Source organism: Acromyrmex echinatior, chromosome 15 (assembly GCF_024713525.1).
Source record: "Acromyrmex echinatior isolate Ae372 chromosome 15, ASM2471352v2, whole genome shotgun sequence".
NCBI lineage: Eukaryota > Metazoa > Arthropoda > Insecta > Hymenoptera > Formicidae > Acromyrmex > Acromyrmex echinatior.
In genome coordinates, this window is record NC_141866.1 from 900855 (window position 1) to 926563 (window position 25709).

The 25709-nt window shown below is 32.5% G+C and overlaps 1 protein-coding gene across 5 annotated transcripts; it reads left to right on the forward strand.

Moving 5' to 3' along the window:
• The first annotated feature begins 1711 nt into the window (after positions 1–1711).
• LOC105151257 (uncharacterized) lies at positions 1712–24944 on the forward strand. Of its 5 annotated transcripts, none has more exons than XM_011064859.2 (5): positions 11716–11874; positions 12002–12261; positions 19810–20069; positions 20188–20307; positions 20386–22120. In XM_011064859.2, the coding sequence occupies exons 2-5, from the start codon at positions 12217–12219 to the stop codon at positions 20972–20974; spliced, it is 1014 nt and encodes a 337-aa protein (XP_011063161.1). In that variant the 5' UTR covers positions 11716–11874; positions 12002–12216; the 3' UTR covers positions 20975–22120. The 5 variants fall into 5 exon arrangements, 4 of the variants coding, with proteins under 4 accessions (XP_011063163.1, XP_011063161.1, XP_087269941.1 ...); XM_087413815.1 differs by having other exon boundaries at positions 12035–12261; XM_011064860.2 differs by having other exon boundaries at positions 12073–12261.
• The last annotated feature ends 765 nt before the right edge of the window (positions 24945–25709 follow it).

Genomic DNA, 25709 nt, shown 5'->3' on the forward strand with positions numbered 1-25709 from the left:
TATATTGTGCGTCGCGAGCGTTCATTGTGGAAGGCAGGTCAGATCTAATTTCATTCGACAGGCAATCATTTGGAGGCAGCTTGCCAAGGAATATTATTCAGTTATATGTATATATAATCGTAATACTCGCAACAAGAGTCCTTTTATGTAAATTATTGCCAAAATTACTTAATTTTCAGTTATTAATAATTTAGCAATATATTCTCATACGCGCAATTAAAGAAGAAGATATAATAGAAGATATCCACATTATTTGCATTTCTAACATCATTCTTTTTAAATTTGCAATGTAACGGCGCAATGTTCTTGATTGGTTTTAAAGTTTTCTGAAATAGAGAAAGTTGTGGAATAAAGAAAAGTCAATAGCACCTATAAAGTATTTACAATAATAAAAGATATGTTGCCTTTTAACAGCAAATCTTTGCTGCCTTTTCTTTTTTATTGGTCATCGATTCATCTAACAACCTAGCTAGGAATCTTAAAAAATATATCCTTGATTCTTGAAAATATTCCAAGTATGGTCATCGATTGGCGCTTAAAGACATGTGTTTAGTAATGTTCGCCGCCTCGCGTTCACGTAGAGTGATCACGAAGGCGATCATTATGCTACATTTTCTCGCTCTGCAATTTCGTTGTCTGCAAATGTGTGTGCAAGAAATATTTCCGGCGTTTCGTAAAATTTCACGCTGAGGTTACCCTACAAATGCTGACACTGCATTCCTAGGTTCTTGTTAATCAACGCCAATTGAATGTGATTTTAAGTTTTCACACTTTAGAGCTGATGAAAAATGTGAGACAAAAATTCACATTTATATAAACGTGGAAACCGTATTCATTATATGATGTTCTAAAATTAAAAATTTGCCACAGAAAAAAATTCTCTGCTCTACTTTGCAACTTTCTTTCTGAGATATCTACTCTGCATAATACACGTATTGTTTTATTATTATTGAAAATGCAGTAAATATGCGTGTCTTATAATTATAATGTAATTATACTGACTGAACAAATTTATGTTGTTGCTATTATATATTAATAAGAAAAAAAATAATAACTTAAAAAATACATTATTTCAATTAAAGATTTTATACATTAGAATTCGATACATATATATATTCAATAATTTTGGCGATTGTTTATGCAAGTGTTACTATTATTATAGCTAGATTGTTTCAATTATTTCAACTCAAGTTTGTCTATTTTTAAGAAATTCACAAAAAATGGGTTAATGTAGTGTTTTACAATTTGTTTTTTTTGTAAGTACATACGTATATATTGTGATTTTAAGACATTTCGAGGAAAAAAAAAATGTATTTCATCACATATGAAACAATTTCTAACATGATTCTTTAAAATTACTGATCGCTCGTGATTTTGCTTGCATCAACGTCATCGCAAACTTATTTCTCTAATACAATACTTTGTGATTTTTTTTTAAACGACACTGCGCGAAATTCGGATTCTATTGATATTTCGTAATCAACGTGTGTATATTTAGAGAATAAATACTAGACCGTGTTCTAATCAGTGTTCAGTTGTTTTTCTATTATCGAAATCCTCAGTGTCCAATACGGTCAAACACTAAACCGTAAAGGAAAATCGCGTGGGTTTTGGTCTGCCCTGCCAACTATGGAGCCTTAGGCTCGCTTTACGTGTAGGCCGCAAGTATAATCCAGCCTCGGCTTGGTAAGCTTCGTTTAAATCAGTAATCGGATACGATTAAGCGTGACAAGATCGCCCGCGATCTTCTGTACTTCTGTGCAAAAATTTGGAGTTCTATCGATTGGTCGCCAATCCTTTCTCCGTTGAATTCTCTCGGCTAATATGCGGCGAAGATTCGTCTCCATTCTGTCGCTTGTGGTGAGTTTTACTTTTTAAATAATGAGTTTGCTATCGACAATGTGTTTTTTTGAAGTCTGATTAATACTATTTTTCACTCGAGTAACAACATATCTCTCAGATCTTTTTATTTTCTTGCACTCGATATATGTCGATCCATCTCAGCACAATAATTTTTTTTAATTTGCGTTTTTTAAAATCCGCCATTATATCTTGTAACCTTTCTTTGATACAAATTTAAGGATCTTGTTTTGGAAAATATAATTGACCATAGAATGTTATTTTTATTGATATTGTCAAAAGTCTATATTTTTTTATGTTTTATATTTTATAACTCAGCGAGATATTAGTACTGCTTACATTCAATACTGCTTATAAGCTTGATATTGTTTCTATACATCGCCTGAAACGAAACGTTTGTTTCTACATGTACTAGTTATTGCAAAGAATATTACACAGTGTCACTCATTATGCATCGAGATTATAAATACGTGATTTTATCGGTGAATTTCTCGGTGCATAAGTCTGTATGCGCCAGCCATGAGAACTTAATTTCACGACACACTCCTTTGTTCGAATCATTGCATCGCGTGCGGGAGTGCAAAACTGTTCGTTTGTACGTACACACTCCATCATGCACTTTGAATCCCGTAAAATATCGCGTGTGATATGTATGCAATTTTCTTAATTATTAAACATGCAATTTTTATTTACTAATTCATTATTACATTAATTATAATGCTTGATCGCATTGGACGTAGGAGATATGATAGAAAATTAACATTTTTGTAAAAAGAATTAATATTTTTTATAATATTGTTTAATGATATATTTATTTATCGAGAATATGAAGTAGAACAAAGTGAATCAAAATAATTTTAATATTTAATATGTACGAAAATATTGCAAAACATGCATACACACATTAAGATACAATACAGCAGTCTATTGTAATGTGTGTGTGTTATAAATATAATTAATAAATAGATTTTTCTATTTATATATATTTATTATAGCTTCCAAAATTTTATGTAAGGTGTTATATATTTCATCAGACGCTGAAAAGCAGCGTGAATGTGATCATGTGAGTATCAGTTTTGACGCTAGCGTCTGACACTGGAAGTTGGATTTATCCCCACTCGGTTCAAGACGCTATTCGGACGCTACATATATGACGTTACATCCTTTTCACACATTTTCATTCCATCTAGCGTCAATTTTATATTATATAACCTATAACCTATTTTGACACTGAAAAGGAGCATCAAGCGTCAACATGAAAAGGCACCTTAAAGATCGATTGTTGCACACGCACATGTATGTAGACATACATGCATGACAGAACGGCGCCTATTCACTCGACACGCCGCCTCTGCTCTCTTCTCGTAAAAGTGAAAGCGCCGCGTCGTAAGCGCGACAAGCGAAGGAGAAAATACGCGGTAAGGCTCACTCGAGCATCAGATGGAAGGCAGAATGTGGTGCCAAGTGCATTCCGCGAGCGCGGCAGATAATTCTCGATATCAAGGGTAACTCATCGACAAACTTTTTTCGTCAGTTGGAAACTGACGTCGAGTCGACCTCTTTATCGTAAATTTACTCAAAATCTTCCTCCTCAAAATTTCTTAATTTTCTATGTTAATATCTCTTAATGTCAGTACGAAACATTTCTATCAAAGTTCGAAGCTTAAATTAATTGGAAATTAGATGGAAAGAACAAGACTGTTTAGAACGTCAGGAACGTTAATGAGCTCAATTTCTTTTTCTATTTCTTTTCAATTTTTTTTGAAGTTGTTTTATTTAATGAAAATATATTTTTAAAAACTACATGTGTTAAAAAAAGGCTTTTTCATTACTTTTGTTTAAAAAATTCGCGCTTTTGTTTATAAAATATAATTTATGTGCTGTATAATATAGGGAAAGGTACTGGTCAAAAGATCAGTTATTCTCTTTAAACTTTTCTTTCGAAGAGACGCGAATGTGGTAAACTCCCACGCGCCTTGGGCAATCGCTAGAGCGATCTTGTCACTGCTCTCAGCGACTCTCTAATCTGCCAGCATGATGTTTTTAAAAATAGAATAGGAAGAACCACTTAAAAATAATAGGATATAGAAGCATAATTTTCGATTCACCTATGATGAAAGAGAGAAACGTACTCGATGATATATTCCTACCTTCGCATTCTTCTAATCTACAAATTAAAAGTGAAGTCACTTCAAGTGTTATTATAATCTTTTTTTCTTCGTATTAGTGACTTTCTTTGTTATTTTACAACGTTATATAACGAATAAAGTTGCACAATAATTATAATAAAACGATGCGAGGCTTTATTGACGTAACGATTATTTCTCTTGTATATTACATCTTTACACATCTCATATAGTTCTCTCTCATACTTTAGAGCTTTCTCGACATACGAGATATGCTATCTTTGCACTTTCCATTTCACACGATATTAATAAAATTATAAATGTAATGAACGTCGAAGGTAGAGCGTCATCCGTAGAGCGTTGAATGCTGTTTATTTTTCATTGTTCGCATCTGTACCATGGAAATGCGATATCGTTCACTATAACCTAAGGAAAACGAAGCCTCTGCAACAAAACCGGATTTCACACCGCGTTAGAAATTACTTATCCGGATCGCAGCAATACTCGCGAAGACATTAACTCGTAGACAGAACTTTATTTACTTCTACTATCTTTCTCTCTCTTAGTCTCTCTCTCTCTCTCTCTCTCTCTCTCTCTCTCTCTCTCTCTCTCTCTCTCTCCCACGCCCGCACGTCGCGATAACGTCTACTTCCAGCTGTTTTTGCAAACTACACGCTTTCTCGACCGAAGGATCCATTTGATATTTATTAGCTGAAAAAGCATATCGTTACAATGGAGCTGTATTTATGGGTGCGAAGTATACATGAACACACACACAGGGGCTGTGTATTATATGTGTTGTGTATTTTATTTTAAAAAATCTTTAAATTCCACTAAAAAAGTGTACACATATGATATGAAAATTTGAAAAAGTGGTATCGCGAAGTAGATGATAAAATTTATATCAAAGTTAATAATTTGCCAGGAACTCTCGTTGATGTATTAAAACTTGAAAATAAAGTTATTATTAACTGTTAGAATTATTGAATAATTATTAACTAATGATATCACATATTTTTATAGATAAAAATGATGACGCATTACTCTTATGTAAATATAACTTTTCAATATACTTGATTAATGGATTTATTAAATAGTTTTCTGTTTCATAATATATTTCAAAATAGAAAACCATGAATGAAAAACATGATTCTGCTATTCTTAAAAGCCTATATGCATATTATTTCTATAGAAGAAGAGATATGACACGTCACCATTTGTCAATGTGTGTTGAGCTAGTGACGCGAGATTAGAGGCAAGACAATTTTTTACGCAAATGACAAATTCTTCCGGTGACTGAAAGGATCGAATGTCACGTTGATGGCGCCCGTTTCATCAGATGATCATGAGTAATGCGAACGATTACGGAATGTTGATTGCCTGACCCGAAGATGACGCAAATGTGCGAGATGATATAAAGTTGCAACGTTTCTTCCGGCTACTGTTGTCGAGATCCTGGGAATGCTGTATCAAGGATGCATATTGTGAGAATCTAATGTAATATTAAAAGCGGCAAGTCAGAATTTTTCTTTGGTTTCGCAAATGCAAATTGATTCTAAAAGTCTGTGTGATAATTTAATCATTAACATTGGAAAAAACATGTGCGCGCGCGCACACGCACAAATTTCCTCCATTGACGTCTTCTGAGGCGTGAATTCCCATCCGGGTGCTCTCCGAGTGTCATGTCATTCTTGTTTAACGTTCGGTAAACAACAAAAATGGAATACCTAGGTGACACTCGAGTGGGCACTGAATGTTAATCTCTTTTGAGAGTTATGATTAGAATTGAGGTGTAATTAGGATTTATTATATATTCATGAAAAGGATCATTCGTGACTTATAAATAAATCTTTAAAAAACTATGTAAAAATTATTTTAATATTATCTTTTATATTAATTTTTAAATAGAAATTATCACGCAATATATGCATTCTTTATTTTAAAATTTAAAATTTTCTGCTGAATTATCTTATATTATATTATATTATTCTACTTTACAAAAAAAGTTTTTTAATTACTTTGAACTAAACAAGATATTTCTTGTAAATTTTTTAATTCTGAACACGCAAGTTAAATTTCATTAGCACGTTTTTTGAAATAATTAAAATTTAATATGTAAAAAAGAACTTTTTTTGTGTGTTATTTAACATTCTTTTGTTAAAAAGGTTAACATTATTTTGAAATTTTAATAATAATATTCCGAATATTACGTTTTACCTTTTTTGCGATTTTTTTCAAAACGAAGCAAAAACGAACATATTTTTAAAGGTGACTTTTATTTTTAAAGATTTTTTTTTCTTGATCTTTTTATCGATTTCCTACACACTCCCGAAATTTGATCAATTAAATATACATACATACATTGAGTATCTTATCTAAAAAATATTTCACATAAAATTTGTATAGTCTGTGTATATGAGTCGATAGCCGTAAATTAGAAATTGTATATGATTTTATCATCATAAGCAGCAAATTTATTACTTTGGAAAAACCTTATATTTCAATTCTTTATAATATGACTAAAAAGATGACTATTAAGATATTACTAAAGACTACTAAAATAAAAAGAACATGCATTTTATAGAAAATGAACAATACATTCGACTTTTAATCAAAGATAATTCAAGATAATGTTAATTTCTTTACAAAAAAATGTCAAATATTATATTAAAAAATTATATTTTTGGATATTACAATCTCAATTATCTTAGAAATCTTACGTGCGGGAATTTTGTAGCTTGCGGTATCGTTTAAAAATCAATAAAGAACATTTAGTCTTCGGTTCGAAGTAATTCTTTATTGTAAATTAGTATTATTCTCAGTCAAATCAGATTTAATTAATATTCTCAAACATTTATTGTCTACATTTTAAGAGATATACTGGTATCACGAGTATCAATTATGCATCAAGGATGTCAGTTTTCCATATATACACCTTGATTATCTCATCAGTCTTTTGCATCGAAGATAGTTATGACTCTCACAATGCAATTTCCTAGCGTTTATAGCTTCCTCAATATATTGCTCTCGCAACATGAAGATCGCGTGCTTTTTATGACTGGCGATTATGTATGGATATAAACAATTATTGATTATGCGAAACAAATTAAGGAGATCCTAAAGTCGTTTGATTTATTTATGATTTTTCAAATAAGTATATTTTTCTAACTGCCTTTTCATATATGTAATTTAAAAATCTTCCTTCATAATTAAAGATAAGCGATAATATAATCCAAACAGGTCGACTTTATGTTAAAAATGACAAAAAGTTGAAAAATTATATAGTTTGATTGTCGGCTTCTAACGTCGATTCGCAATATTTGCTTTATATACAAGCTTTTTATACTTTGTACATATAAAATAACCTTGGTTTAGACTAAGGATTACATAAATAAACAATATTGTGTTCTTAGAATTAGACTTAGATAATACCTAATATAAAAAAATTGTACATATACGTGTGCGTTCGACATTATTGTTAGTTATTATTAGATATTATTAAATATTATTGCAGTTATGTTAATGACGCATTAATCATATGTGTATAGATTATACTGAATCGATAATACTGAAAAAAGGAGTGTTTAATTTTAAGTTTAAAATGTTTTGTTCTTGTCTTCGTTTTTTAAACGAGTGTGCCCCTTTCCAGGCCCCTTAATACTTTCGATTAATAAATTTATCGTATGTTTGGAGTGCTAAGCAATATAATATTTTATTTTTTAATTAAAAAAATTCAATTAATTATTGAAATATTTCATAATGTTACAACAATATATATACAATCGAATCTCTACAAAAGTAACTTGTCGGGACCGACATCCGTAAAAGTAAACAAATGCGCAAGCGCGAGTATATGTGCTCAATTACTATATATATATGGGAGATTGAGCATAATTTTTACGGAGGTTAAAACAAAAGCGGAGGTTAACTTTACGGAGGTTCAACTATATATCTGCAATACTTCTCTAAATATTATGGCAATATCGTAGAATATTGAAGCAAAATTTTATTTTAGCGGACATAGGAATATTGCTACAATATTGCAGCAATGTTTTATGAAGTATTGTAATTTTTCAAAATAATATTGCTGCAATGTTGTTGTAATATTGTGTGTAAGGCTAAGTTAAAAGTTATATTTTCGACAGTTATTTTTTTCTCTCATTTCATCGTTAATCTAAGCTACCTTAAAATTTTGTGTCAAGTTCGGTTAACTTTAACTTTATTAAATAAAGAAATTAGACATTTTTATGGAAATTTTATTTTTACTAAAGAATCATATAATCTTAAGGGGATCCTTTAAGGGGATTCTAAAGCCATCTGTACACTTACAAAAAAGAAATATTTAATTTTAAGATATTAAAATATCTTAATCTTTCTGGAGTTCTTATCTCCATTTTTTAAACACTTAAAGTTGTTTTAATTTGACATTTTTTCCATACACAAAATACTATGTATTTGGATTTAAAATACATAATATTTTTAATTCGAATATGTATAAGTGTTTTGTTTATTGAAAAAGTTTAAAACTAAAACATCTTTAAGTGTTTAAAAAATAGGGACAAAAACAAAACATTTTAATATCTTAAAATTAAATACTTCTTTTTTGTATCCTTCTAACATACGATAACTTTAAGATCGAAAGCATTAAGGGCCCTGGAAAACACACTCGAAAGAGCTTAGAAATCTCCAGGAGACTCATCAACTCGATTTGCGTTCTCCTTCTTATAGGATTCCTGGATGTTTTCTTTTTAAAAAATGCGTTCATTGGACGCAGTAAGGGACCGCGTACTTACATGTCGAATCATAGTATTGCAGCAATATATTGCAACAATTTCTATAAAATATTAAAACTACAATATTTAACAATATTATTGCAATATTTCCAATAAAATATTAAAATTTCTGCAGCAATATTATTGCAATTTTTGTAATATTGCGGTCTACTAAAATATTGCTATAATATTTCTGTAATATTTTGTATTGCACGGGAGTAATGGATAAGAATCGAAGATCGGAGACACTCTTTTGACTATAACTGCACACAAATATTACCATAGACTTCTCCACGAAAAAACAAGATTATAAGTTTAAAAAATTATAAGTTCAAAAAATTACGATTGTAATGATCATAAAAAAATAATAGGTCAATGGTCATTCTGAAAAGATATTTTACATGTGTGTGTATGTGTGTGCATAAACTTGCATATAAATTTAACCGTAAAAAGTAATCATAATGTTATCTTGTTTTCGTTTGATGAAGATACAGCTTTTGATTTACTAGCATATATTTCATACTATTCCATTAAAATATACACATACACACGCGCACGCGCACACACACACACACGCACACACACATACACACACAGTTTTAATATTTTATCCGAATTATATAGATATTTATGATTTTGAGTGGGTCCTGTTGTGATCCCATTTTACTAAAGAACTATTAGGTTGGTGCGTATGAAATGTCGGATTTTTAAGTGAATATATAAAACTGCATATCTTTTTTCAAAAGCTGTTTATTTAATTAAAATATGCTCCATTTGTTTCAATACACTTTTCCCAACGAGATTTTAATGCATAGATGCCTGTCTTAAAGAAATTCTGATCTTTAGAATCAATAAACTCTGATATGGAATTTTTCAGTCTTCATTTTCTGTCTTCATTTTCATACTGTTTAGCCCGTAAAAACTGTTCTAAATGTTTAAAAAAATGAAAGTCGGTTGGCGAAAGATCCGGTGAATAAGCTAGGTGCTGCAAAATTTCATATTTTAATTCATTTAATTTCGCAATTGTTTTGTACGACGTATGCGGCCGAGCGTTGTCGTGGAGAAGTATTGGGCCATGTCGATTAACAAGTGATGGGCGTATAATTTTCAATTTTTCATGCATTTCATCAATGTACTGGCAGTACTTTTCGGCTGTAATTGTCTCCCCAGTTCGAAGAAATGAGTAATGAATTACTCCAGTCACATTCCACCAAACTGTTATTAAAATTTTCCGTGGATGAAGTGATGGCCTTGGAGTATGAGCACAAGCCTCATTCCTATCAAGCCACCGAGCACACCTTTTCCTATTGTCGTAAAGAACCCATTTTTCATCACAAGTAATAATCCGATCGAAAAATGGCTCTCGATGAAATCGGGTTAGTAATGATGAGCATACGTTCAATCGATCCAGCTTATTTCGCTCGATCGCTACTTTCAGTTAGTTCGTGTGGTAACCATTTATCCATTTTTTTCACCTTGCCAATTTCAGAAAGGTGTCGCAATATCGTTGTATGGTCAATTTTCATTCTGGTAGCAAGTTCCCTTGTAGATACAGTTGGATTCGTTTCCATCAATGCTTTCAGAGCATCATTTTTCACAGACGTTTTGGGTCTTCCATGCGGTTCATTTTGTAGGGAAAAATCACCAGACGGAAATTTTTCAAACCAACGCTGCACTTTTCGATCGTTAACAGTATTCTCCCCAAATGCCTGGTTTATATTGCGTGCAGCTTTTGCAGCATTATTACCAAGTTTATACTCGTATAAAAAAATTATATGAATATCGGTTGAATTCATATCCTTACGAAATTCAAAACAAATAACAAAATGGAACACTTTTGAGAAAATCTTCTTTGTTGAAATGTAACTCTGGCAATGGACAATACGACTATAAACGAGGTTATGCCAAAAACAAAAGCATAACGAAAACAGGGAGACAAACATTCATATATAAAGAAAATCCGACATTTCATATGCACCAACCTAATACTTAAAAAATGCATGACTCGTTCAAATCCCACGTACTTCTTTTAACGTCTAACAATACGTTATTTGTAAATAAAAGATATCTAAAGTGAAAGAGATATTCCGACATATAGTTTTAATTTTGCATATTAATTGACAACATCAAAGTTTTTATAATTAAAAATATATCATTTAATATTCTAGTAACTTTAAAATTGGAAAATCTACTTTTTAGAGAATTAATTACACAAAGAGTATTTCACAAGAGTATATGTATATGGCTATCGATAACTATCGGTGTCGATAACTAACTAACGATATCCAAATAGGTAAGGACGATCTTAAGAAAAAAGATGCGGTTCTCATTAACTGTCATTATTTAATGTATAATTCATACAGCGTACGACATCAGATGTACGACAATATGATATTCAATAAGAAAATTCGGTTCTAATTAGCGATATTTTTACGTAATATCCCTACAAGTATTAAAAGGCCATAATTTATGTACCGTCGTTACCCCTTTACGTCATCCGAAGATGTATTTCGAATGTTCCTCGAGTATCATGTTATCTTTGTTTAACATTCTATTTTCTAAGATGGAGTGATACGTCTGAGTGAAACCGGAAACACAGGCAATAGGAATAAGAAATTTTAACCTATCAGAAATCCATTCTAATATGCATGGTCTCTAATAGGTCAAAATTTGTTATTTCCTGTTCCTATATTGTCTATATTTTTCATTGTGTTTTCGGCTTGACACTCGGGTGGGAATCTGAACCCACGATGCATGTCTGAACAACACGAGAGAATTCGTCGCAAGATCACGTGTGGCACGTGCAATGATTACGCGCGCCACAAATTAATAATTTCAAGCTCGTTCACGCGTCATGTGAATGTGGAGTACTCGTGATGGTGGGCGAGCGCGGTCTTAGATGGGAAAAACCGTCATACGGCTTTTACATGGAGGGGGATGGTCGCGAAGAAAGGAGTGTAGATCCGTCGTGTACAGCGGATCTGGAAATGCAGGGACACATCGCCGGTTCTCAGTCACAGTATCGCGTCCTCTCAGTCCGCCTCGACGACATCGACGCTGTTGACTGCGTTCCTCTTCCGTTTCTTTTCTTCCGTAATTTCATCCGGTCCGCGAAAGTGGGTGATTTTCTCCTTTCTCTTTCTTTCTCTCTTCTCGACATTCATGAATTTTTATAATCTTGTACGCTTTTCTTTTCTCATGAAGAATCTATATCAATACATCTTATTATTTGCGTTATTATAGAGAAGAAGATAAGAAGATATATGTGGGTTCTAGATTCCGATTATTTTGATCAAGAAAATTTTTTCGTGCAGTTATCGCAATGGAGACTGAATGTATGTAAAGGCGAATTTTGCTTGAGAAGTAAAAGAACGTTTTGACACGGCGATCGCTGCAAAAAAAAAAACAACGAAGAGGAAATTCGAAGAACGTATATTGCAACCTCATGAAGCACCACCATGACCACGATTTTGCGAACATGTCTTTGCTTCATTCTTTTGACGGTAGGATTTATGAGTGTGTAATACATATGCATAATCACAACTAATGTAAAGATACATTATTAATACAACACAGCACATTTAGTAGAGAAAAACTTAGGAAAGATTAATCTGATATCACAAAATAATTTTCATATGCACTGTTTTTTTTTCTTATTCGCGCATACCTACATGTATGTCAGGATTAAGTTAGTAAGTGAATTATAAGTAAAATTAATCCAGTAGGTAAATTTTACATTGACATAGATACGGATGAAAATATTATCACAAGTAATTATTGATTTTTTTATGGGTTGGCAAGTGTTAGCAAATTGACATTTGCAAGTATTAACAAATTGACATTGACATTGACATTCTACGTTGACGTCTTCGTTAACGTCTTCGTAGAAGTCTTACAAAGATCTTCGAGTTAAATGCCAATCGCGAACTGATGATTACTGTTTCTTAAGTTTTCTAATAATAACTGGTAAATGAATCGGCAAAATAATTACGTTATATAATCTTATGATTACAATGATGAACTTCGTAAACCAGTATTGACATTGGTGACGAAACCGGATGTTTGCGCAAAAGATTATAGATACTTATATAATAAAAATAAATTCAATTTTAATTTAATAAGGATGCAAATCGAAGGAATTTACACATGATTGTTAGAAGTATAGATACTAGCTGGTAGAACTACATTAAGATCTGGAAAAAATAATAAAATTAAAACTGCATTATAATTAATGTCTAAAATTAATATTTTACAATATATAAGATCTTATTTTCTTACAGCTTTTTAATTAATATTTCCTAGCAACAAAGATTAAGGAAAATCCATTCTTATTTCTTAACTTATGACTTATCTGACAAATTTTGAAGAATTTAGGAAGATGATTTACATATATAAGATGAATAGTCTTAAGATAATTTAGATACAAAGTCTCATATTTTACATACAATAATTACTTTAAATTGTTACGAATTGTAGGTATTTAAGTCTGTCAAAGAAGTGTATGTTATTTTACATATATTCAATGGTGATGGCTCGAGATAATTTACGTAACTGCATTTGCGTGCCGGTGAAGCAGCTGATTGTTCCGTACACTCGTCGAATACAATCTATCACGCATGTATTCACATCATCGTTCGATCGAAACTGACACCGGCATGATTTGTGGAAGGTGCTCATGAAAGTTAATGCCGAGGATGTATTCGTGAGAGGCACCGGCTCCTATTCTATTCCGAAGAGTTCGATGCACGAACGCGCGGTACCGTGAAGATGGCGTGAATGGAAGTATAACAGAGGAGGACGCCTCTCTTTCTCCATGCTATCGAGTAGTATAGCACGTGCGTGACTATCAATACAGCCAAATTCACTCAAAAAGATACAATCAAAAGAATCAGCTTTGTTTCCAAAGTAATTTGATTACATTGTAAACTGATAATCATTTATCATACACTTTGATATTATATGTGGTTGTTGAGTTTGAAGTATTATTTAATATAAGAATTTTTTTTAAGAGAAAGAGAGAGAGAAAGATAATATATAAATATATGATCGATGCAATTGTTAATACTATCTGTTTGGAAAAACAATTGAATTTTCTGGGAACAAAACGTAAAGGCTATATATTTTTTTAAGGAAAGTGAAGAAATAAGTTGAGAAATAAGAGAACGGATTTTCCTTATAATTTTTGTTGCTAATGGATATTAATTAAAAGGCTGTGAGAAAATAAAATCTTAAATATTAACCTTACACATTAATTGCAATATAATTAGCACGATAAAAAAATTGGTTCCCAAGTATGATTTCTTAATGCAATAATTATAACAAAATTTATTCTTATTTATTCTCATTATTGTTAATTGTTCTTATACAGCGTATTTTACAATACTATTTGATTAATTGGAAATAATTAATATTATTATTTTACGTTAGTATTTAAAGAAACTAAATTATTAAAAGGTATTAAAAGGTATTAAACTAAAACTTGAAGTAGATTGTTTCTAATTTCGCGTAATTATTAAAAAATCACGAAATGAATATCTAATATATCTTTGCGTTTGAATAGAGTTAGAAGCGCGCACCGATCTTTAAGCGTTGAATGTAAATATCGAGAAGAAATGATGTGAAAGTAAAATAGTAACGTGAAACAACTTTGAGTATCAAAGTGGCAGTTTAGAAATACGTATTACTAATTTTGCATGCACGAAGAGTTACTAAATCGAAATGGAAGCATCCGGTACACAAGGCATTTGCGTTTGAAAAGAATTGGAAATAAAAACTGATCCTCGTTGTTATTGTCGTAAATATCGAGACGAAGTTATGCGAAGGTAATTAATATAACGTGCGCTCTGAATATCAATTAGCACATGTTCGTGTGAAGGTCGCGACGTGTTCATGAAACGCCGACGCTCCTCAAATACCAAGTGAGATCACAAACGAGATCGCGCATTTATCACGTGTCTTCTTCATGCGACACCATCTGCAATTACGATCCATAATAAGTACCACGATTGTATACGACGTGGTTGGATCACCGCAAGATGCCACCGACGATGCTAGTCTTCGTGTGCGGTATGTTACAATCTTCAAGCATTACTTTAGTTTAGAGATTCAGATGATTCTTGTAGATACAATAATACGGGTGTCAAAAAATAATACATATTTTTAATTTTAAATAATATTAAATAAACGAAAAATGTTATTTAAAAAATAATTGAGTAATTCTATTCGCAAACATGAAAGAAATAGCATTTATTCTTGGAGAATGATAATACTGCGTAACAGATTAATAGATAAGAAATAAAAAGTACAGGATTCAAAGTACAGCATTTTATTATTTAATTAGCTTCTCCATTCATTTTATTTTCGTCACAAGATTTAAATACATTATACATTTGTATTATTCATGCTGAGCTAGCATCGTATATATACATATATAAGTTTCGCAAAATTTAATGATTAAGCGATACGAATGTGTGCCAACTTAATTGTTTAACAATAAGATGAATCTCATAGAGCGATTGATCAAGAATCTTGTTAATTCCTTGTCTCTATTAACTAATTACGTCTGCAATTAGCATAATAATATCCTTTTCCTGTAAACACCGAATTCTTTGTCGGCTACCAATGTCGCCAATTTCCCGGGCGCGCAATTTCATTATAATCCTAGATTATATCACGTGATCGGGCACGTGAGAATCGCGCGAAACGTGGGTGTTTAATGAGAGAGGAGATCGCAAAGAGAGGATGCATGGAGAACGGCGCGGCGGAAGTGAGCGAAAGGAGCCGCGGCGGCTCCTGTGCAAAGGTGAAATCACCGTGACCGACGGGAGTCGACCGACGGACAATGGACGATGCAATGATAATTTAGTGAGTTAATCGTGTAGCTTGAACGACCTCGTACAAAACCGCCGGCCAAAACGATGGCTTTCCTTGGCGAGAGGATGGAAAATTGATGCGAGGCGTAGTTATAAACGCGTTAAGATTCCGAAGCTCCTGAGAATTGTGCGTTATTATACGACGAGAATGAGAAATTTGTGTTGAATCCTTAATACATAACACAATTTATTCCCTGTCTTGATTGCTTATGGTCCCAACTTGAATTCGCAATTGTTATCTGCAAAATAACTCTTTTACTGCTGTAAGCTTTGAGGGTACCCCATTGCCCTTAAAATATTAAATTACTTTCTCATGCTGAGTCTCCATACATTTAAAAAAAAAAAGAGAAAAATCAGTTAATCTTCAATTAATTGATGTTTATGATAAAACAATTGATTTTAATCTTTGCTTAAAATTACTGTGTTCGATAATGAATAATAACACGTTATTACATTATAATACATACATACACATATGAATAACACATACGTATTTTACGTTATTTTCTTACAAAATTCTGCATTTGCAAAGCAATCTATTAGTGTTGAATTCTTTCGTGTTGATTGAAGATGACTGATACTAAGTGCCTATCTTTCGCTTTGACGTTAAAGAAGAAAAGTGTTCGCTCGAGAGGAAATTAATACTTATTTGCGAACACTATAATTTTGATAGAGATAAAATAAGGAAGTGTCCAGCGTTTCTCTTAAGAACAAAGTGGATTGTGAATGTATCAAAAAGGAAAAGAAAAAGAAAAATTATCCTACATTAAAGTTATAGATACGAAATATTATGTCATTGAGTTACTCTTCATAATGACTTTTCTCGTTATCTATAAAACTGCAGGCTAACTACATATATACAGAATACAGGACGAATATTTTCATCCACTGTTGGATATCTTGAATTTCATAGAGTAAAGTGCATAAAAAAACATGTATGGCCATGCAATCGTAGATTGATAAAATTAATATAATATATCGTTTAAAGAGTTCACGTCTATAAATACATGGCGTTATATAATCAGCTTTATGTAAATAAAAAATGTTTAGATTTTAACAAGCATCTTTCATATGCAGAAAGTCGCGTGGCAGATTTATATATCAAGGATATCAACTTAACATTGTGTCCAACTTCTACAATGTGATCATTTTTCAAGTCAAAGTGCCCTGCAGCGATAACACATAGTGAACCAGTTTCAAGGATACCGAAGCAATCCTGCAGAGTATGAATTCTTGCTGGTAAAGAGATATAGCAACACGATGGATATTAAGCACATGTACGATACGTGGTAAGATCCAAGGTTAGTTATACCTTGATCTTACATCGTGCTACATAAAACAAACTTAACTCAGTAAGTAATTCGTACAGCCGAGAGAATATCACTTAAGGTTTAAGGAAACTTAAACTTCCTTGCCTTAGTACGTAGCGCATTTAAAAATATCCTCACATCCGTTCTCTTCTATTTCTATTTTAATATTTTGAAAAACCCCCGGATTGGATGTTTTACATTTTTAGATCTTTCCAGAGGAAGACTTTTATCTGTTAATTTAACGAAGACATCTCGTTTCTTTTTATTCACACTTTTTGTCCTACAAATGTTACTCTTTTCATTTTTAAAAATATTATTATTATATTTTATGAAATATAATAATTTTTTGTTATGTAAAACCGATGTATCGACCTTACGCTCAGTTGGTCCAGCATCTCTTAATATGGACCGACGAGACGAGAGGCGGACCTCGTGATCTTGGTCAATCCCACGCAAAATCCGCGATAGAAGGGATAAATATATCTCTTACGTGACCGCTGTGCTTGCGCGCAATGGTGCCCTGCTATAATACCACGATGGAAGTCATCGCATTCCTCGCGTGGTCGGAATTATAGCATTATATTTTAGCTAAACAGCGAATCACACTAATACACGTCCAGATTGAGGACATTGCCTCGTAAATAAGAATTCGTTATGTTTCCACTTTATTTTTTGCTGCATTTCAAAAGCGTGAGTAATCATGAATCATAGATCAGCCTGTAGATCTCAAATTTTTTAACAATGACGAAAAAGAGCGGAACGTAATTTCATTTGCATGGAAATCTCGTATGAATTCGATTACATACAAATAAGATTAATACAATAAGAATACAATAAGAAATACAATATAGTGATCTTACATAACACACACACACTATTTTAATTATTGTTTAAAAAGTTACGAGTAGTGTGAAAGTAAAATTCTTCAACAATGTTAACATATTTATTACAATATAATTGATAGATTTTTTTCTTCCAATCAAAAGATATAATTTATTGCTATATACGCAAGTCTGCTAAAATTATATAATAGTTGCAAGAAGATTCCTTTTTACCACATATATAATTGTCCTTGAGCTTAATAAAAATAACAAAGAAGAATAAGATAAAATACAGTTTTTAAAGCATATATTGTACCTATACCTATGCAATACCTGTGCAATATTCAATAGTATTTTCCCACAAAAGCCACAACCTCGATTCATGTAACTGGAATTCAGACATTGTAATCGGCTTTTAATGTCTTTCCATCGGGATGGTGATATGTGCTAGTAACGAGCAGAATCATGAGAGTACAAAATATTATCGAATGCTATAAAAATCCTGAGGAAATAAAATACATCGTCTCAAGCTTGAATTGTTCAAAGTCATCATTGCTCAAAGCGAAACGTTCATGTTCGAGTCGTAACACTTTAAATGGAGTGATTACGTTGAAACGGAATATGCCGCGCCTACAAGTAATCGTATAGATCTCAAAGAATTGCCAAGGAACACTCCACGTAACTAATCACGTTCCTTGTCGATAGCACGTTCTTGTTATCAATCGACAATGAATTAAAAGTGTACGTGTTCGTAGATCGTCAATGTCTTTTTGATTGTAACTGGACTTTCGATGACAGGTGATCAACACAGCAGATAGCTAGTAGACTTTCATGCTTTGAAGGGAGATTGGAGAGCTATTACTATTAAATTAATAATTATATTTCTTGTAATAGTAATATATATTCGATATATTCAATTCCTTTTTAATATTTTCAAGAAAAATTCTATTTTATCTTATTATTAAATTGTTTATTTAAAATGATTTCTGTATGTATTATATTTTAAGATTAAAAATACATAAAAACAAGAAGCAAATTCATCCTCTATTTTATTTTTAACAGAGTTATGATGTTAATCGATAATTTAACATTTATATATTAGGTGTTGGAATTAATTCGTAGCGTTTTTTAATGAAAGAATGTTATTTATTTCACATGAGCATTAAAAAATACATTAATGAAAGTACTTCCCATCACTTGTAAAACGCTACGAATTAATTCCAACACCTAATACATTTAACTGGTACTTTAGAATTTAAATAAGATATCTTTTTTTGCACAGTATTTTCATATTAGGTCGGGGAAAAAGTTTCTTCGTATTTAAAAAAAATTTGTTGCAAAAGTTTTTCATTTGTTGCAAAATTTTCGTTACAATTATATTATTCGTTAGAGCAAAGTTTTAGCTTTAAGAATCTGTTTTTTAAATTGCGGTGGGATGATTTTTATCGGAGTTACGAGCAATCAAAGAATGCTCCTTTACTTAATTCGCGAATAACTCAGTAACAAAAAATCATAGGAACATTTTTAAAAAATGATTTTATAGGAAAAGCTTCGAGCTTTCACGATAGATAGTCGAAAATTTTTGTAAATTTTTTTTGGACACATGAGAGATTCTCAAAGTGAAAAGAAAAATTTTCATCTTTTTTTCAGTTCGCAGTTTTTTTGATGTAAAAATTATCAAACTCACAGAAACTGAAAAAATATATTAGGTGTTGGAATTAATTCGTAGCGTTTTTAATGAAAGAATGTTATTTATTTCACATGAGCATTAAAAAATACATTAATGAAAGTACTTCCCATCACTTGTAAAACGCTACGAATTAATTCCAACACCTAATAGTAATCTTTCGAAAGTAGAGATTTAAAGCTTTAAAACTCTCTTTTTAAATTGAAATTTCATTTATTTTTGACGAAGATATTGTATATACAATTTTGAATTAAAAAATACGAAGAAACTTTTTCCCCGACCCAATGTTAAGCAGTAAGTAATTTATTAACGCGGTTGTCGCGACGTGGAAAAACTATTTAAAATAAGCTTACAATTACAGGCGTCGGCGCTGTGTTTAACGACGGACGAAATTGAGGCCCAGAGAAGCGGCTGGAATTTAAATCCCAATACGCAGTATCACATTCAGACTGATGAGGGTCCGGAGAGATTTTTTCGCTTTCAAACATCGAACGGCCAGTATAGGAAAGAGAAAAGATTGGCTGATGGTACAGTGATCGGCACTGAAGGCTGGCTAGACCCTCTTGGATATTTACGACTGAAGGATTACATCGCGGACCACGAGGGATTTCGAATTTTAAAGTAATCTGACTAATATAGGAATAAAATTAATATTCAAAACACGCCTAAACTAAAATCATTAGAAATCAAAAGTAATTAAGTACTTAATGACGAATTCACATTGCCGGAATCTTTTTAGGTCAAAAATGGTTTATGTCGGTAAGGATCGATCTATTCAAGACGCGATGGCGGAAGCAAAGAAGACTCCAGCGCAGACTGGAATTTTGGCCAGGCCCAAAAGGCCACCAAATCCTTTCAGGTAAAGGATTAATATCGGAAAATCGGAAAGTCAATTTATATAACGTTATAGTATATAATTTTTAATTATTTATTACAGACGACCAGATTCTAATGCCATCGTGCCGCTGTCTGGCAACGACATCACTTCCGGTTATTACGTTCCGACGACTATCAGACCCCGACCGATTTCGAGGAACAATTATTATTCTAATCGACCAGGCTACCCTTCTGAACTTCAGAGCCTGGACGTTTATCATCGACCACATGCTACGTATTATCGCGAATCTGCAGCTCGACCACCAACTCAGATTCTCGAAGCTCCATACGATCCTGCTATCGGAAGTTCCTCCCTCAAGCCAAGCTATCAATCGCCAAGCGTTTCTCAAAACGATTTCCCGTTATATGACGGCACTCATACTACAGCGAATGGTTTCCAGTATTATTTAAGGAGGCAATATCATGAGGAGGAAAGGGAGCCTGAAGGCAACAACGTCGGCTCTTTCGGTTACATCGATCCATTTGGTATTAGACGAGTGATTTATTATAAAACGGATCCGTTCTCCGGTGGATTCCTCCATAAAAAGAACAATCGATACGTCGGTTTCAACGCGACGCCATACGATCCACTTCCGCCTGATCTGTCCAGGACACGGCTCTCGAGAGCCCTCCCAACGAGCGCTTCGTAACAGTTCCGTCATTATTCATTGCTTTGCCACGTTGTAGCATCACGTTTTATCGCGAAGAGTTCATCATCCAATATCGCGTCGACGCTGGGTTTCGCTACGCTGGACGGCCTTGGTTCGATTCCGATGATCTCGACAGCGAGACCATTTATCGAATCGAACTGCCGTCTGTTATCGATGTTCTCTTAAGCAATCTTTGATCGTGAATTTTCTAGTCAGGATGGAACCAACAGATACTGTTAAAAGGAGAAAGAACAATGATGAATAGAGACGGTCTCGTAAATATTAAAGATCGTTTATATTCTAAGATAGATAAAAATTCTCCGGCAGGGATTCTCGATCACCAACGTTGCTTATGTATAATATATAGATATAACGTTTCTCAAAGTGCCACAACTAATATTCTTTTGATGTACGACTTCGTTGTGTCAGTATCGCCAACGATTCCCAATATTATTCGAGATGATGTAACATTATACGAGGGTCGATCGAACCAGGAGACTATCGAAATACAGATAAAAAGGTTCCAACGGAGAATTAGAGATAAGGATTGTGCGAAATTAACACAATGACTTTCGTCATCGAGAAGGCGGTGGCTTCCTGATTCGTCGTCCTGTCTTTGTTCTGCTATTATCGCGAGTAGATGATCGGATACCACAAAGAGACAACGTTAGATGCCATGCTGGACTATAACTCAATTTTCAGGGAAGCACAGTGGGACTTTCCTTGAAAAAAAAATTGTAGAACGCGTCGGACAATGTTCGCGAACCTTTCCAATTGCGTCACCGATCTCTAAGAAACGTGCGAAGACTCGCGACCGCCATTGTCCTCATACGCGTAAGTTTCTTTCAGTTAGTAGTCTATTTTTTGCAGGGATATTTTAGAAAATATTTATTTTCATTTGAGATGTAATCAAAATACATATCTATACAATTCTCTCTTAATAGCAAAATTAAAAAAAAAATTTTTTTCAAACTATCTGTTTAAATTATCGAAAGTTTTTGCAATTTTCTGTAGCTTTTAGGGTAAGACTGCCAAGAAGTACACACTTTTCCCTTATATGCTATATAACTTATACAAGAATTGTGTTTGAACAGCAAAATGCTACTTATATGCTTCTACTTTCTTAGTCTAGTTTTCAACCAAAAATTTGTCAAGTATTGATTTGACATAAATTCATTTTTATAGGAAATTAATTTTATTGAAAAAATAAAAATATAGGTAAAACAATATTTTTTTATAGTGTATATCTTTAGGCAAATATATTCTCAAGAATACGACACTATTAAAAAAATATCACTTATTGTATAAACAATATTGATTAAGGTACAAAAAGTATTAATTTTTGTTGTTTGAATATAAATCTTATAAATTATACTTGAAGCATTTTTTACAGAATTCACATAAATAAGTTTTCGAGTGACAATCGATCCCAGAGCAATCGATCTATGGGCCCAAAGTCAACAGCTTTGACATTAGATCCAATTTTTATTGGATTTGAAATTCAAATACAATCTGTTATAAAATATATAAACTGTATCATCATTACCATCATCTACATCTATTACTATCTTTTATGGGCTGAATCAATTTAAGTTTTCAAGTACGTACTTTTATGTCATTTTTTTATTTCTAACATAACTATTTTTAATAAAAACTATTAGGGGCTCCGCACAATAGAAGGAACAAAGAACAGAGAATAAAAATTTCAACCTATCAGAAATCATGTATTGTGGAATACACAGTTTCTGATAGGTTGAAATTCTTATTCTCTGTTCTCTGTTCCGTTCCTTCTATTGTGCGCCCCTTACAGATATTAAATAAATACGAAACAGTGACATATAAACAGTGCACACAACATAAATGGTACCGATTCACAATTTAATGTAAAAACCGATCGGTTTCGTGAAAATACAATAAGAAAGTGATCATAATTACAAAATTTAATATACCTCCTTTATCACTGCAATGATCACAACTATTTTTTGTATGTACACATTGATTGGTTAATCAAATAGACACGTTCTGTGTAAATTACAGCTGCTACGATCTAATAGTTGCGCCGTAAAGCTCAATGCGTACTCTTGAGCGGATTTACCCGACGATTTTCCGCTTAGCGAATATGGATTTACGACAAAAACGAATTTCACCTATCGAATCAAAAAATATAAAACGATCAGCATTTTGGCGTGAGCGAATCGGTCATTAATCCTGCAATATTTTTTTTGTATTAGCGACATTTCACCCAGCAAGGTATCACAACTTTATGGTTACGAAAGAACTGCGTTATACTGTGAGGAGGACTATAGTGGTGATTTATATCGTCACCGAATCGCATCTTAAAATTTGATGCGAGAAACACAGTGATTATGCAAATGTGCATTGTTGTACGTTACATGATTAATTCAGTGTGAGCCAGAGATCCGGAAATCTTAATAGCTTTCTATTGCTGATTCTGCTGACGCTAATGGCAGTAGTTTCCTTCTTAGTTTATAATGCGTGTCCGCGAATACTTTTCACGTACTACTAATTTTTCGCGGCATACCGGAAGACTATTCGCTCGTGCCAAATGATGAAAGAGACGACATAGAATTAGTTAACCGTTAAACTTAAACCTCTTTATATCGCGACAATGGTGCAGATTGTTAAGTAAAAAACAGATACACCGCGCACTTTCCGTTCTTTTACGGCGATGAGAATCGTGCTGTTACGCTCTTTGCGTCTAATAGTCAATTGCGATTTTCAGATTAAAGTTCCCCTGCGAATGACAATGGCTGCATTCAACGTACTCAACAGTTGAGTGAGCGCTCGCTGCTATTGATGTATTCTTCCAGATCTAAAATGCTGATTGGATGATCTAAAAGAATACACTAATAAGCGCTCACTCAATTATTGAGTCCGCTGAACGCAGTCATTACAATTGTTATCAAAAAGTCAAGGGATACGATTTGTGCAGAAGGAATATCATTTTATGCTTAACTTATTTTATAAATAAATGTGAAAGCGAACAATCGCTTACATATAGAATGTCAAACATGTGATATCAGATAGTTTACATGAAAATAACAAAGTAAATAAAACTGTATTTATCGAAGTTATTGTTTATCATTAGGAATTTTAGTGAATATAAAGGAAAATTTATGGCTATTTTAATTATCAGAATTGAATATGGCACAATATGAAAGTTGTACAGCATGATAACGCGTATGTACAAACTAGCCTTTGCATTTGTGACATAATTTTCAATGCTCTGTTCACATATAAAAATAACAATTAACATAATTTAGTAACATTTGATCCGGCATATTCAACTTTAATTGTATGTATCCCATATTTTAAAATAAATAAAAATATTAATATAATATAATACAATTAAAAATATTTGTAAGTATTGTTAATGAGTTTTATAGGGGTTATTAAATTGATTTTATTTAGGAAAGCATTTTCAAACTTTCTATTGCGACAAACTAAAGAGAAATTCTTGATCTTTGATCAAGCTATCAAATAACCGACTTGGCTCTGATAATATATATTTTTTATAGCATATTTTTTTTTATTTTGACGGTAATACAATATTTTTTTGAATTTATCTAAAATCGATTTTCAAGAATATATTCTTATCTTACAAATCTACAAGTCTCCTGTAATTATTTCCGAATAATTGTTAATAATTTTAAGTATTTATTATTTACAACGTTATTTGAATTGCAAGGAGCAGGATATATAATATTATCGGTGATTCTGTGTCGTATAATAACGTCAGTGCGATGTGCATCCAGGAGCACCAGCATCCGCTTACTTATATTTGATTATCATACCTCATTCAAAGTTTCACCGGTCTCGACGCGCTACCTCGTGAAAAGTTTCACCAGTTTCGGAGAGCGCTTCTCTTTCTTTCCTCTCCGAGCACGAAGACTGATGCCCTTATAGATTTGTATGTACACTAATAATAAAGATGCTTCGCTTCGTTAAACACTATGTGTATTATATTTTCTTTTTCCGACCAAGATCGAATGCAAATCTTTTAGCATTTGTATAATTTTTTATTCCACAGAATATCGATTTATCGAATATCTGCATGCTCATATATAGATCATTTATACATGTTTGAGAATGCACGACCGTTGATATGTGTAATCGCTGCTGGTAAGAAGTCGATGTATGTACTTATTTGTACAATAAATTATTTGATTTTTTTTCCGCCACATGATTCCTATTTCCTATTTTTTGTTGTTGACATATATGTACTTAATAAACATTTTTCAAAATTATACTTTTTTTCTTTCATAAATATATGTTTTTACAATAATTTAGAGATGAGAAATAATTAAAAGATAAATAAATCGTAAAAAAATAAAATGCTGTGCAAAGAATCAACATAGCTAAACTATTAAAAATATGAGTGTTCTGAAAACAGAAAATTTTTCTTTTAAGTGAACAGAAAATATATTGTGAAGGAAGTCATCGAAAAATTATATCAATATTCTGTCTATGTATAAATTTCTATAATTAAAGTTCTTGCACCAAAGGCAGAAATTCTATGGCGAGGTATATAAAAGTGATATGGCGTGATGCGCCATGAATGAACGTATAGACGCAATCACGAGTAAGTTAGTTTGCTGGGTACGGTTTACTCCCGTGACATTCTTCTTTATCGCGATACAAGAAATGTCAGTTCCCACTCGAAGAGCACAATTACGCGGCAGAGGTAGCCGCGCCGCCACAGAGAAAGATAGTG